The 15407-nt window shown below is 38.9% G+C and overlaps 1 protein-coding gene across 7 annotated transcripts in view; it reads left to right on the forward strand.

Moving 5' to 3' along the window:
* UTRN (utrophin) overlaps positions 1–15407 on the forward strand; it is a 568432-nt gene that overhangs the window by 215923 nt on the left and 337102 nt on the right. For all 7 annotated transcript variants that reach the window (XM_065588781.1, XM_042848216.2, XM_065588777.1 and 4 more), the window contains 6 exons: positions 1093–1265; positions 4965–5115; positions 6554–6729; positions 8116–8251; positions 10301–10450; positions 11616–11700. In XM_065588781.1, coding sequence (XP_065444853.1) covers positions 1093–1265; positions 4965–5115; positions 6554–6729; positions 8116–8251; positions 10301–10450; positions 11616–11700 — 871 coding nt within the window. The remainder of the gene's footprint in view (positions 1–1092; positions 1266–4964; positions 5116–6553; positions 6730–8115; positions 8252–10300; positions 10451–11615; positions 11701–15407) is intronic.

Below are 15407 nucleotides of genomic sequence, written 5' to 3' on the forward strand. Positions count from 1 at the left end.
AGAGCTAGCAACATATGACTCACCAGCGCTCTACAGATCACAGTCTGAGGACTCCTGGACTAGTACTATTTATTAGTTTTTGGAGCAATGGAGAATTAAAATAGCTGAACTGTTTCACTGAGAAAAGCAATTACTATTGCTCACCCAAAGGTTTTCAAAAGCACGCATAACTATAACATCATGCCTTGTCAGGGTGGGGTGTTTTGATCCATTTTGATGATCATGCTGTTTTCAGTCCCTATTCCCTCCTTTCTGTATATGTGCACCCACAGAGGAGGAATTCCAGTGATGATAGTAATACTGCATGGGTTTAAAAAGACTCATCATAGTTTTAGGTAATAGTGTCCCACACATTTTTCTTTTTGACAATCTCACATTATTTAAAATACATTTTGGAAGAAAAATAGCATGCAGAAGTGTGTGGAATTTTATGGAAATGATGAAACTACAATTGATAAATTCTGCTATTTCATCCATATTCCATTGTATCTAGATCATGGAGAAGTCTCAGAATAGTGCCAGAACTCTGTAAGGTTCTGGAACATCTAGACACAATACTGCAATATGTTTTGGAATTGGCAGTATTAACTCTGAAATCTTTTTGTCCTTTAAAGTTAAAATGTTCACATTACTTTAATGCAGTTCTGGGTATGTCAGAAATTGTGCAGGGAGTAATTTAAACTACCCCTTTTCTTATGAGACTTCAAAGGAGGTTTTGATGAGACGAGGAAGAAAGAGGAAAAATTAACCTTCAGTGTATTGCAAGTGCAATCTTTGCTCAAGAAGAGAAAAAGTGAAGTTCATTCTAATATTTCTTGTTCCTTTAACTTAAAAACTGCTTGGCTGTAAATATATATGTTGTCCTCTTATAAGCTTGTGGAAAGGATAGAAGATTAAAAAGGTGCAACTGAAAACCGTTTTTCTCTGTTAATTTATCAACTGTTGGTGCTCTTCCCATGATAGCCAGTGTCTTCCATTTCTGAGTGTTCAACTGGCAATATTCACAATGTTTTTTGAAGGGGCTATTGACTATTCTTGTTTCCTGCTGGTGTTGACTTTACTAATGGGTTGGTGCCATCATTGTGCTTGTAGAATATAAAAGATGTTTTGGACAAACTTGGGGACCAGATTGCAGTCATTCATGAGAAACAACCTGATGTTATACTGGAAGCATCTGGACCTGAAGCAATTCAAGTAGGAGATGCACTAACACAGCTGAATGCAGAGTGGGACAGAATTAATAGGATGTACAATGATCAGAAGTGGTAAGTCTGTTTGATTTTATAGGAATATTTTAATGTGAGTGCAAAGAAGTTCCATTTCTCTCCCCAGAACCAGCTATGACTCTGGTAACAGATGTATCTACCAAAGGCTGGGGGTCCATCTCGGTCAGCTTCAGACACAAGCTTATTGGTCACGCTGGGAACAAAGTCCAGTAATTTGTCATCTTTTTGTGCATTCCTCTAGTTCCTCTCATTCCAAGGATACTCAGGAAACTGAAAAGAGACAAAGTAACATTAATCCTCATGGTCCAGGCGTGGCCGAGACAATATTGGTTCATGGACCTACATCAGCTCTCCATTTGGTCACTGATAACTTATCTCTGATCAAGGATCTCCTGTCTCAGAATCAGGTCAAATCTTTGCATCCCAACTTTCAATCTCTCTACCTCATGGCATGGGCTTGAATTCTCAGAAAAAATGGTTACTAGTACAGTAACTGCAGTTCTTCGAGATACGTTGTGCACATATACATTCCACAACCCTCCCACTTTCCCTTCTACTACACACATTGCAGTGGGCTGAAGGAACAGAAAGGGAGGAGGCAGACATGCCTTAAACTTGGAGCATGAGGAGAGCAGGGGCGCATCATGCACTACTTAGTGGTACTGCTGTCAAAAGTCTCCAATGTGTATTAGGCACATGAAAACCTGCAGTGGAATGCATATGTACACAACACATCTTGAAGAACAATAGCTATTGTATAGGTAACTGGGTTTTTTTCTGCAGGGAAACTTATCAACAGCCAAGTTTAGTGAGAAAGCCTCGACTTGGACTTAAGTTGTTTCAACTACCTGCAAAAGCAAATTCCGTTAGACTAGGTTTGGACTATATACTAGCTATATGTATTCTGTTCAGAGCAGGGTGAAAATGTTGGTGTGCTCACAAAGCTCTGTAAACTTTTTTCTGGACAGTCCAAATGTTGGTGTAACTGAAGAGTTAATACAAAATGAGAATGTTAAAATGCGGGAGCTCATTAAATTCTTATTTATATAGAAGCATTAAGTGTGTTCTTTTACAGAACAGTTTATGTAAATCTCTGGTCTGCCCATGAGTTATAGATAGGTATAATTTTTGCAATGGAAGGAGAATAAAAGCAAAACTGGTTACTCATGAGACAGATTATATTCATTAACGGAAGTCTTAAAGGTTGATAAGGTTTTAAAACAAGTCATGCAAACAAATAATGAATGTCACTTATTTATGAGGCAAAAAGGTATTTTAAAATAACACTGTATTGTTTGAATAACCATTTAAATATTAAGTTAACTAAGTATTACATGAGGTAATAATATCCCCTGACAAATGTGTTCATTTTCTAAGCCTCCAAAAAGCACATTGGCAATAAAAGAGAACTAGTTTTCCCATTTAGTTGTAGGGATCATTTTACTGGGTTAATTTCTTAAGGTGTGTGGGGGAAGTCAAAGCAGGTATTGGGAATTAGTGAAAAAAGCAACTTTCCCAATGTGTTCCTTCTTTGATTTTTTCGGTTTTTTTTTAATGATGAATACATTTTAAATGTAAAATTAACTATATATGCTAATATGAAGGAGCCATTGGATGAAGCTGATCAGGCCCATGGTTCTTAAAATGTTACTGTCGGGATATTATAACAGTTTATTTGAAGAAATCAGAAGGTGTTGCATTCTCATTCATTGGCTTTTAAAAGATGAACAATAAACAGTGATCTCTGAAGAAAAAACGCTTGTACCTAGTTCAATGGTTCATAAACCTGCAGGCTGCTTGCGGCCCAATTAGCACAGAGCCATGGCCCATGTGACAGCCTCAGGGCCATACAGGTAGTGTGTATATATATTATGTAGATGCTGCCCACATAACGCACAGAAGCTGCATATGCATCCCACAAGGGTAAATAAGTTGAGAACTGATCTAGTCTAAAGCATACTCAGTTTGCAAAACTTTTTAGATTAAAGTTGTATGTAAATTAAATGCTGCTCATTTTCTAAATGGGTTGCATTACAAGCTACAGATTTCAGTTTGGGGGAATAATTCATGTTTACAAGTTTGAAGCCCAGATAAGTCCCTCCTTCCACCATTGTAAGATGTAAGCCAACTCAATTTAACTGACCTCGATAGTTAAAACTAAGCCAAACAAACATTTTAAAAAATAAATCTAGGCCAGGAAATATGCATGAGTCTTGGCAAAGATGAGATCTATCTCAATCAGCAACAAGTGAAACTTTTTAAATCACTGCAAGTAAATAACTGAAGCACAGTGGTCATGAGACTCGCTCATTAAAGTTAGATTTGGTATTTCCTGATGGGATACAATTAAATCAACCTATATCTGAACTTATACAGGAACTCCAAATCTGTCTACACAGATAGCCAATCAGAATCAATGAATTCAGAAATATAAGGATGAATTAAACATATATTAGTGTGTGAAACCAAAGAAAAATTTGAGATTGGTAAAAAGATGCTATGTGTTCGCAGTTTAAAATTGATTCACATTTGTAGGGTTTGATATCTCATGACTTGAAGACAAGTATACATAAGCATTATGAGGTTTTCCTCTTTAGTGGAACTCCAGATCCAACTCCTATTGAAGTTTATGGAAAAATGGTTCACGCGCCTACTGTGCAAACTAGTACCATGTCTTAATTTCTCTTTAAAAATGAACTGCCTTCTTAAACTCATACCAGAACTTCAACTTCAGATCCATTAATGTAGCTATGCAGATTTACATCAGCTGAGGATATCTGCCCTCTGTTTTATATTTTATAAAGGCAAACAAAAGGCACTATTTTGAAGTGGGACATGATCTAGTCCATCAGTGTGTTATATGTGTCTTCTGTATAGTCTGCCTTACATGAACTGTAAATCCTTTGGGGTCAGAGATCTTATCTACTACACAGTGCAGAAATACTGTCAGCACTCAACAAATTATAAAAGTCACGTGCCTGGCTAAGATGCTTTTCCTAAGAGTATATTCTTGGTTTTGTTTAAAAAAAAAAAAAAAAAAAAATTCCTTTGTTTGTCAGCCTACTGTCCCTGTCCATTTAGCTAGTATGAAAACATATACTACTACGTTTTGCATGCCAGAGAAAATGTTTGCCTGTTAAGTTAAACTTAACACTAATATGATGCTGCAAAAGTAAAATGTATTGAAACTTATTGTTTAATAAGTTCTGTGGGACCTACTGCATGCAGGCCTTTTTCTGATCCAGTTGAAGTGGAGTGGTAACACTCTCAATCTGTGCAGTGTGATGAAGATTAGCTTCACTCTTTTAAGTCTTCTGGCAGCAGGAAATCATGGTTTTGTGATCCAAAAAACCAAGCTGAGCAATTAATCATATTTAATTTTTCATGCCCTCTGATGTATGAACCATTTAAAAAAAATTGTTCTGCAGACCAGTTTTGCTGCAGCTAATTAATCTTTATTTCCCCAGTAATGGAAACCAAATATTCTTCAGCCTGCCCTCAGCTCCTTCAATTTAGAAGGCAGTGATGGTTTGTGCGGTTGGCTTTTGCAGTCAGTGCAATGACAGGAACTGTTCAGTGTACAAGACTTACTTATCTGTAATATATCAGGCCTTTTTATTTGGCAGGACAAGTTGTTATGAATTAACTAGTCTTAATATTAAATATAAACAGGTCAGCCCATCTCTTTTCCCTGAAACAGTCTAGGTAATTTTGAAACCCTTTCTTGTTCCCCAACAGTTGTTTTGACAGAGCAGTTGAAGACTGGAGGCAGTTCCATTGCGATCTCAATGACCTCACACAGTGGATAACAGAAGCTGAAGGGTTACTGGCGGATGCCCACACTCCAGATGGTAGCCTGGATTTGGAGACTGCTGGGATGCATCAACAGGTACGTGGCGTTCAGTCAGAAGACAGGAAAGCTGACAAAAGTTTAGCATGGATTTGAGCCAAAAATTCAAATCTGCCCATGCATAAAAATATATGCTTGAAATTGTGGTGGTCCTCTAAAGTTTTGCAGGAAAATATGTCTGTGTGTAACTTGAAATTGTTTTTCTGGTTGTAATTTCAGCTGGTTTTTTTTTTTTTTTTTTAAATTAGATTATAAATGTAAAAGTTTTAATCAGGAGTTAGGGACATAAGCCCTCTTTTCTGTCTTCTATTGATTTCCCTCCTCTTCCCCCTCCCCCCCCCCATATATAGGTTCAGTTGGCTACATTTTAAAATACCGTATATTAGAATTAATGTGTACTGTACTCCTTAATTGGGTATACTTTTTAAAATAATTAGTATATTTATAATTGGCCATTGCAGGGTTTAGTTTTCCATTCTGAGTAGAAAGCAAGCACAAATGTTTTGTTTTTATAAAACTGGTTTGTATAAAGACTCCAGAAAAAAAGAAAAATGTAATATTATTTGCTTTAGTTTTGCCACTTCAAATTATGTTTTCCTGGTTCTTCTCATGTGTCATCAGAAAGGGGAAGCAATTTTTCTGTTTAGCTAAAATCTTAATTTAATTTTGTAAAAGCAAGAGGCTAAAGCATAACTTTAAAATAAACTCAAAACAAAAAAAATACCCTTAGCAATGTGCACGTATCTATATTTTAGAAATCCAAATGTTAAATACCTGTGTTTTACAGGAGAAATTTATGATCCACTGAGTATTGCTTGTATTTTATTCTTGTTCTTAGTGCTGTTGGGAGTTTTCTTCTAGGGCATTTCCTTTCTCTTCCTTGAATCATCGTCCGTTCTGTTCTAGTTGCAAAGAGATCTGTACTAATAATGTAAGCTTTTTCTAGCTGATAGGGATATGTTAAGGTTTGAACATGACTTTTTCTGACTTCCCTCAGTTGCCTGGATTTTTTTGTAATATCTGCAGATCATGGCAGCATTGCCAAAATTATCCTGGCTAAAGTGTTGTAAGGTTACAACTACAGTGTGCACACAAGTTCGGAGAACTGGTGAAAAGCCACAATCTGTGGGCAATCTTAAAAAACGAAAAGAAAAATGTAGCACTTAAAAACAACAGGCATGAATGTAGATGCTAATGCTGACCATTTAAAAGTCAGTTCCTTTATATTCAGTTGTATTCAATAGCAAATTGTACATGTCTTTTTTTTAAATTATATTTATTTGCAAGTTGGCCTAGACTTAATAACAAGCATTTAATCATTCTTTTAAAGCTGCAGATTGTTGATGTAAAGTAGTTTAAAATGCTCTTTTTGGTAAAATAATATGCAGCCAGGATGCATTCTCAATGTTATAAGCCATAAATCAAAGTCAGTTTAGGTCAGTAATAAAATTCTGCATGGTTTTCATACTTGTGACAGGAACTTGAAGAAGGAGTCAGCAGTCATCAGACCAGCTTTTCAACACTGAACAGAACCGGGGAAGGAATCATACAGAAACTCTCCACTACAGATGGGAGCTTCCTGCAGGAAAAACTGGCAGGGTTAAATAAACGCTGGAAAGCAATTACTGCTGAGATCATGGATAGACAACAGAGGTAATAAGTTAATCAGAAATTTGGGTGTCTGAGCAGATATGATGGGGAGAATCTCATTTAGAAGACTCCAGAGGAGGTGTAGGATTCTATTGCACACTATCATTAGACTGAATTTTCCTGACATTTAGACCCCGTTTTCAAACTGCCTCATAGAACCACTTTCTCATAAAAGCATCAGCAATTGACTACTCAGATTGCTGTTAACACGAACAAACACAAGCCCACCTCTTCCCCCTCCCTACAGTTTTCTCTATTTAAAATGGCTTCACTGCAAAATCAGATTATTTGGAAGGACCACTTCAGTTCAACCTCACCCAGAGGAATTAGCTGTAAGTACATTTCTGCTGATCTTTAAATTGCAATAACCTGAACATATTGTCTGAAATCCAAAAATGAAGTAATAGAGGACACAAAGAGAAAATATATTGTTTGTAAGAGTTGAAAGCCTCATACACAATCGTTTGTTTATCTGAATGGACAGTTTATAAATAAGATCAGAATCCATTTTGAAGGAGAGAATATAATGATCAGAGAATATAAAGATCAGAATCCATTTACTACTGTAAATTTTGTGTAAAAGATCAAAGTTCAAGGGCAGTCTGAGCTAAACGTGCACATTTTCAGTATTTGTATGTGGGATATGAAATCCCCATGTGTCATTAATTTTAATGGAAATTGTGAAGCTAAATCCTCATAATTAATACTATTTTTGAGTTTTCTGAAACAAATCTAATTTTAAGTCTTCGCTGCTGCATATAGAAAATAAATAAAATCTTCTTGATTAAGTTATTAGGCAAAACCTGAGTAAGTTTTCATGTGCTACAGAAATAAGTTTTTTCCCAATGTTTGTATGTTTAGAGGCTCTCCTGAATATTTCCCCAAACAATGGTCTTTTAGTGGCTTATAGCAATTAGGCCCTAGTAAATTTCTGAAACTTGGCTTTCTGATGTCTTGGTTCATGTGCACTTTTTAATTTAATATTTTATACAGATTTTTGGAAAAACCTATTTGGAGATTTTTAAAGTAAAGTTTAAGCCATAGTTATTCGAATGTGATTTGCTTTTTTATGGTTGAGGAAAGAATCCTTTGATCAGCAAAACCAACTCTTTTGGTAACTGTCATTAGTGTAAAACAGAGAGCTGCATGTCATATTGGAGATAGTATGTACCATTCCCACACTGTTAGCGGCTAGGGCAGAATATCTCACACTGCAACAGGCGGTTAGTATTTGAACGTTAAATTTTGCAAACATTAGATTTGCTGCAAGCGTCTTTCTCAATAAATATGTATTTTCTTCTACTTTTAATCAAGTTGTCTCCATTTGATCATATATATTGATTTGCTTCATTTTGGTCTGTTATCTACTGTCGGGTTTGTGTGTTTTAGACTGAAAGGAGAGAATCAGCAGCTAATGGACTACAGGAAGAAGCTGGATGAGTTTAGTTGCTGGTTGGAAAATGTAGAAAATTCCCTGGAAATGAGACCTACATTCAACCATGAAGAAAACCTGCGAGAATTAAAGGCAAGATAGATTAAAATGTGTATGAGTGCATGTGCGTCTTTCACTAATTCTGAATCTGCCACGGTCCAAATGTGGGACAAATATCCAAAATGAGGAGAGGCACAAGAAAAATAATATTGCATAAAGTGATTAATTACCAAAATAAGGGACAGCTTTCACTGAGGGCCAGTTGAGAGTTGTGTATGAGGTAGGAGAAGATGCCATTGGATGCAGTAAGTCAGCACACACTTATGCTGTGGAACCTTAGTGTTTTTGTTATATTCTCAGTTCAAAAACAACAGCTGGCACTTCAGAAAAAGAATTTGTGGCACATGAAAGAATAAGGGCAACTGCAGAACATCAGATATCTTCATGTGACTAAACAGACTGAATACCATCAAAATTATAACAAGGGCATGAAATTATAATTTGTTTAATGTGGTGTTTTTACTTATCAAAGTGAGTTGTATTGACATTTTTGAGATTGAAATGTAGGAAGTTATAATTAATATCACAATGCATTTGAGTACTATAAAGTTATCCAATGTGTGTCAATGTTTTATTGTACTTTAAGGAAAATAAGCAAGTAAATAGCGAACTAAAATACTTGTAAATAATGACACCTGTGTCCTGTTACTGGGAAGCCGAATATTTCTTTAATTGTCCTTTAGTCTGCATGAATACTTTTGGTTGTCTTTTAAATTTTATCAGTGTTGAACATCGAGAACATAATACTGTTGTATCTGTGAGCATGATAATATGAGAATGCTATCAGGACCTGAATAGAATGGAACAGATCAGTCTGTCTGGCAATGCTACTTGGTTGAAATTTCAACTAATAGCCCCAAATAGAATACAAAAATCAAACTTCCTCCAAATCTGTTTAAATGGGGTATATTGGTTAAAATTACATCAATTTTTCATTCAAGTGCAGTTTAGTGCCCAGCCAGCAGTTATCAAAACTAATCTTATCATTTCCTGATCATTATATTCTTCCTGCCCACACTTGGAGCCAGAACCTGGCTAGGAAAGTATTACTAATGATTATTATAGGCACTCAGATATTCTGATGATGGGCGTCGATATATAAAAATGTGGATGGATAAATGATTGCATACATGTTCTCCTCGTTGTTCACAATGTAATTATTTATTTAGTTGTGCTAGGTGCTTTGCAGACAAATAGAAGACCCGTTCCCTGTTGTGCAGTGCTCACAGTTTAAGGCCCTGAACACAGTTTTTCCCATGTATAATCCCATTGAAGTCAGTTGGGGACTACACGCAGGACAAACTTTTTGCTGGATCTGCCCTGCCATGTAACATTAACACAGGCAAGAGTGAATAAGGGGGGAAGATTCAGGGATCAAAATAAAATGAGGTTTTTTAAAGGGTAACTTTAAAATTTCCTCTTAACCTCTATTTCCCCCCCTTCCCACCGTGTCTGCCTGAATGGAGCTTGTTGCAGGATTGGGGCCTTAGTTTTTAAAGACTTGAAAACTGGTACAGACTGTAGTTTTAACTGAGGTGGGGAGACAGGTAATCAGTGCTTTATAATTTGAATATATTGGCCACACCAAAAGGTAACCAAACTAAAGTATGCATATAGCAGTTGAGTAGCTTTCATGAGTAATGTATAAAAGCAGATCCCTTCGCTATTCTCTGTTAGTTTCAGTTCCTCAGATTTTTCTGTTTCATGCAGGAAGAAAATAAACTCTGGTAGTCAAGTAAAGTTTTTAAATACTCTGAATGTTTTCTGTTGTTTGGAATGTTGTTAGTAGAGCCCTGCAAATCTGCGGATATCTGTAGACCATGTTTGTGGATTGTAGATTGGATGCGGATACAAATTTTGTATCCACGCAGGGCTTTAGTTACTAGATCTCTAGTTTATATGCTGTTTGATTTGGTTAATTTTTCCTAATCAACTCTCCAAATGTCAAATTCTTTAGTTAATTAAAACATATTGTGTGTGTGTGTGTGTGTGTGTGTGTGTGTGTGTGTGTGTGTGTGTGTGCGCGCACGCACTCACATGCACAGTCATCTTCAAACTAAAGTTCTCTCTTGCTCCCTGTAGGGCTTAACTGAGGAAATGGAAGTACAAGGAGAAAAATGGAAATGGTTGAACAGAACTGAATCTGAGGTACTTTCAGATAAAATTGTTGGTTTTCAGGAAAAAGAGAGAATTTCTGACGCCTTAAGGACTATCAATATGAAGTGGAACAAGGTGTGTATTTTCTCCATATTAATTATGTATAGTCAGCATGTCTAGTAGTTTATTAGGTAGAGGTCTGTCCTCCTTTCCATACACATGTGACTCCCACTAATGCTTTCGAAAGCTATCCATGGACATCAGGGGAAGGCTAGACTCCATAGTGTAGAGCATAAATACTGTTCCATGTCTAAGTGCTAAGCTCATGTAAAAATTGTTCAGTATGAATTCTCCTTTGGTTTGGATCTTTCTGGTTGAACTGGTTTTCCTTCAAAGAGCTAGAATGAGACAGGTTTTTTTTGTTTTTGTTTTAAACAAGCTGTAAAGTATCAATTAGAAATTAACATTTCAAAAGCTCTTTTTAATAAGAAATTGAATGTTTGCAATTATCATAGCAAATATTAAATAAAACCAAACTCAAGTTACATGGGGAAGTGTGGTGGGTCATGTCTTACCTGGATTCTCTTTCCGTTTAGATAGTAGGAATTAGAAATTCTAATGAAATATGACCTCTTTGGCTTGCTGACCTGATGAAGATAGGAGAATACTGGAGTATTGTGAATGAGGTTCTGTGTGAAGATTGATGGGACAGTTTGATTGTGGGTCAGGAATCTTAATATTTGCTAGGGGGAAGAGAGATTTGGTAGCTGTGGGGAGGAAAAAAAGATGCCTGTATTACTCTTGCTGCCTCCTCAAGCCAAGTAACCCTCTTCCTTTTCCTTTCCTTCCCCCAAAATAATAGTGTAACTAAATTTGGCTGGCTCTAGTAGTTGGATAATTTTTATACCGGGTACATTTTTTTTTAAAAACCTCACCTCACATTTTGGTACATCTTGTGTGCCTCTGCTAATATCTCAACTAGTAGGGAATACATCAGAGCTTGGGTACTTGGGCAGAAAAGAATGGAAAAGATTGTCTCTGACCTGTGTCTAAATTCTGTTCTGTTTGACGCAAACTTAACTTAGGCGCACACACACACACATATAAAACACTACACTGTGTATAGATATAAAAACTCTTATCTGAGCACAGGATACAATTTTCATTGTAAACGTAGTGTTAGTATTTTAGTATATTTTGTGATCAATATTTTAGCTATGTTAATGAGTGTTTCTTTGTAGCTGTTAAAAAGCAAACACCCTTCTGGTGGTTTTTTTTGCCCTTCCATGCTGTGCTGTAGTTGTTCAAAGAAGTACCTGACAGAGTGAGAGAACTCGAGGCATATGTTCAGCAGCTCCATCTTGTGACACAGGCAAAGCCTTCTGGTGAGTGATGAGCAGAAAACAATTTTACAGTAATGTCTAATTTAATTGAGTTTAATCCTGTTGGCAGTAAAAAAAATAATTGTACTAACTTGGGTGAAGTGGAGATTATAATATGAAGATTTTGCATTCGTGTATTTAGGACTGCTTTTGTATTATTGGCAACACTGGAGCACTTGACTGGGGAAAAGGACAAGTTATAGTTTTTTGTTGCTTGAGAATTGAATATTGATGAATAAAACCACTAGTTCTTTATTATTTGTATTACCATAGTGCTTAGGCACCCCAATCATAGACCAGAAACTCAGGTGCTGTACAAACACAGAACAAATACAGTCCGGCCTGAAAGAGATTACAATCTGAAATTAAGTAAATGGATTCATAATGTTTTTCAAAATTCCTCACCCAGGAAAACTTAAATGGAGCAAATAATTCTGTGTTATAATTTCAGCCTGTCAAGGGTCTGTATTGACTTGAGTTGAAATCAAGACTGTTAAGCGAACAATGGTTCATATTTTTTATTACTGGAAGGCAAATGTCCATGATTTGAACTCCTGCTTGATTAACTTGTTATCTGCGCAGTTGTAATTTGTGGCATTTTTGGAAGGTGATCTGGTGATGCGTTGAAATGTGTGTTTTAAAATATGCACATCCCAAGCCACCTGACTGTAAGCTTGGGAGCCCTCAACGTAACCAGGTTTGAGCGTTGAAGGGAGGGATAGGGACCAGACTAGAAGTGTTATTGTTCCTGCTCCATCCAACCAGACAACAGGCCAAGCTGTGAATTGCTAAATCTGTTCAAGGCCTTAAGCTGTATTTTAAGTTGTTTGTGCCTGAGGTGAGCTCTGTGTTGAGAATTTTAAAGATCTTGTGGTTTTTCCACCAATAGTATTAGTTTTGGACCTAGTCATAATGGAAGAAATACTTCAGTTCTTCTTTGAGTGCTGGTATGTATGTGTATTCCACTGTGGGTACACATGGGTCTGGAGCCAGAGAATTTTGAAAGCAGTGTCTGTTGGTCCGCACGTGCACCCTGGCTCATCTCGTGCTTCTGTCTGAAGAGACAAAGGGCAGGGTAGACTGACGGCCTCTCCAGTTCCTTCTCACTGCTGCGTGGTCTGGGTTGGATACTAGGCCATGCCCAGGACTCCGGGCTTTAAAACTTGTGCTTCCTGCCTGCGATCCTTCTCGGTCAGCGACGACCTCTAATGCTCCTTGTACACTTTGAGGGAACCCACATTGCAGCAAGGTGGGAAGGGTGGGAACTTTGCCTCCTGTTGCACTTGATGGAAAAGGCCATGAGGCCCAATATGACCACGGCTAGGGAACCCCCAACCCCACTTTCCTATGCATCAGCCAGGCTAAGCAAAGAGTGTGCCAAATCAGGAGTGAAGGAGTGTGCTTCCACAGAGCCTTTGATAGGATCTTGTTGAGAGAGGAGGGAGCATTCTCATAAACTTGAGGCTAAATCTTCCTTCAAATCCACTTAGAAGAAGTCAGATCCAATCTCGCCTAAACTGAGTATTAGCTCAGCCCAAGAGAACTTAGAACGTACTAAGTCTCAGAGGCTTGATAAGAAAGCTCCCAAGTCTAGGGCTTCACTAGTAGTGGATCACGATCTGGTGGTACTGGTGTCTCCAGTACCACCCAAGCACAAACTCTGGATCCTCCAGCACTGATGAAGACCGATTGCTGAGCGCATTGGTCACCCACAGTACCATCTGCAACGGTTGTGGCACAGACTTTCTTTATTGCGGCTCCAGTGGTTCAGACAGACAGGAATCCTCTCACTCTGAGAAGAGCTGAGGCCTACTCGCCTCCTGAGGATATATTTGCTCTCCCAGACCCAGAGTCTCCTACTTCTTTGGATCCCTCCTTTTTGAGAGAGGTTGCTACTCCACCACAGAAGCTGGCCTTTGGAAGGAGTTTGTCTCCCATTCCATTTCTGGGCTATGATTTCCCTCCAGCAGCACCATGGGCACTGCTTTTGGAACTGGAATAGATTTTTTTTCTTCATTGGGAGATTCTGAACCGCCCAGTGAACCTATATGTCCTCCTCCTCCAAGACAAACCTTCCCAGTCAGAAGACCCTGTGCCAACTTGTGACCAACCTTCACCTTACCATCCATCTCAGAATTGTTGACCACCGTGACCCCCATTTGACCCATCCTTTTGGCCACACTGGGGGTCATTGGACCAGTGCCATCCTGTTGGTCTGGTCTGCTACGGAATCATCCCATCCCTTCCCTCCTCTTTGAGGGGACAACTGGAGCTGCCCCTGAGCCCTATTGAGGAAGGAGGAGTATGCGCCAGATCCAATGTTTCCATCAGATCTGATGAGATTGCCATCTTAAGTGCCAGACATGGTGGCGACTCTGATATTTCCATCTCCCCCCGATGACTATAATCAATTCCAGGAGCTGCAGATTCCTGTTGAGGAGGTTCAGGATCCTTAACCCAAGGACATGCTCCAGTACAATAGCCCTCCCAGTTAATGAAGCCATCCTGGAACCAGCTTGGGTGGTCTGGAATATCCCAGCTACCTGCATCTCCATCCCTAAAGGGGCAGAAAAACGATACTATGTCCTTGTCAAAGAGACAGAATTCCTGTTCTCTCACCCTACTCCTAGTTCTTCAGCCACTGCAGAGCGATCTAGGCAACAACCTTGATCTACCCCAACTGATAAGGAGGGCAAATATCTCAACTTATTGGGAAAGAAAGTTTTTTCGTCTTCTAGCCTCTGGTTCAGGATAGCCAGTTACCAAGCCCTACAGGGTATGTCTTCCTGAATTGTTCAAAATGTGTGGATTTTACTGACAGTCTCCCATAGCAGGACAGAGCTGTTTCAGGCTATGAACTTTATCATAGACTAGATCAGGGTGGCCAACCTGAGAAGGAGCCAGAATTTACCAATGTACATTGCCAAAGAGCCACAGTAATACGTCAGCAGCCCTCCATTTGCTCCCCACTGCCTCCTGCCTGCCGGCAGCTCCCACCAATCAGCTCCTACTCCCCCCTTCCCATGAAATCAGCTGTTTCACATGCGCAGGAGGCTATGTGTGGGGGCGGGGGGAGGAGCGAGGGCATGGCAGGCTCAGGGGAAGGGTCAGGGGCCTTGGGGGAACGGTGGAGTGGGGGCAGGGCTTGGGGCAGAGCCAGGGGTTGAGCAGTGAGCACCCCCCAGCACATTGGAAAGTTAACATCTATAGCTCCAGCCCCAGAATCAGTGCCTAGGTAAGGAACTGCATATTAACTTCTGAAGAGCTGCATGCGGCTCAGGAGCCATAGGTTGGCCACCCCTGGACTAGATCATAACTAAGGCTATGATTTTCTCATGGGTATTTTTATTAAGTCACGGACAGGACACAGGCAATAAACAGTAAATCACAGATTTGTTGAAGGTGGAGTCCAAGCCCTGCTGCCCCGGATTGAATTATTAGAATTTTCAAGAAGTCACGGAGATCTCATAAAATCGCAGAATCCGTGGCTTCAGTGACCAGTTCATAGCCTCAATCATAACCAGCCACAGAGTGCCTGTCATGACCTCTCTCTTCCCCCCCTCCCCCCCCGACTTATGGTCTCATGCACGTACGTGACACCTTTTTCTAGACTCCACCTTTGTTTTGCCTACAAGCGTGGTTTCAAACTATGTACTTGCCAAACCAACAGTCGTGAACACCATAGTGACTGTTCCCAGCAAAGTGATGTA

Source organism: Chrysemys picta, chromosome 3 (genome assembly GCF_011386835.1).
Source record: "Chrysemys picta bellii isolate R12L10 chromosome 3, ASM1138683v2, whole genome shotgun sequence".
Lineage (NCBI taxonomy): Eukaryota > Metazoa > Chordata > Testudines > Emydidae > Chrysemys > Chrysemys picta.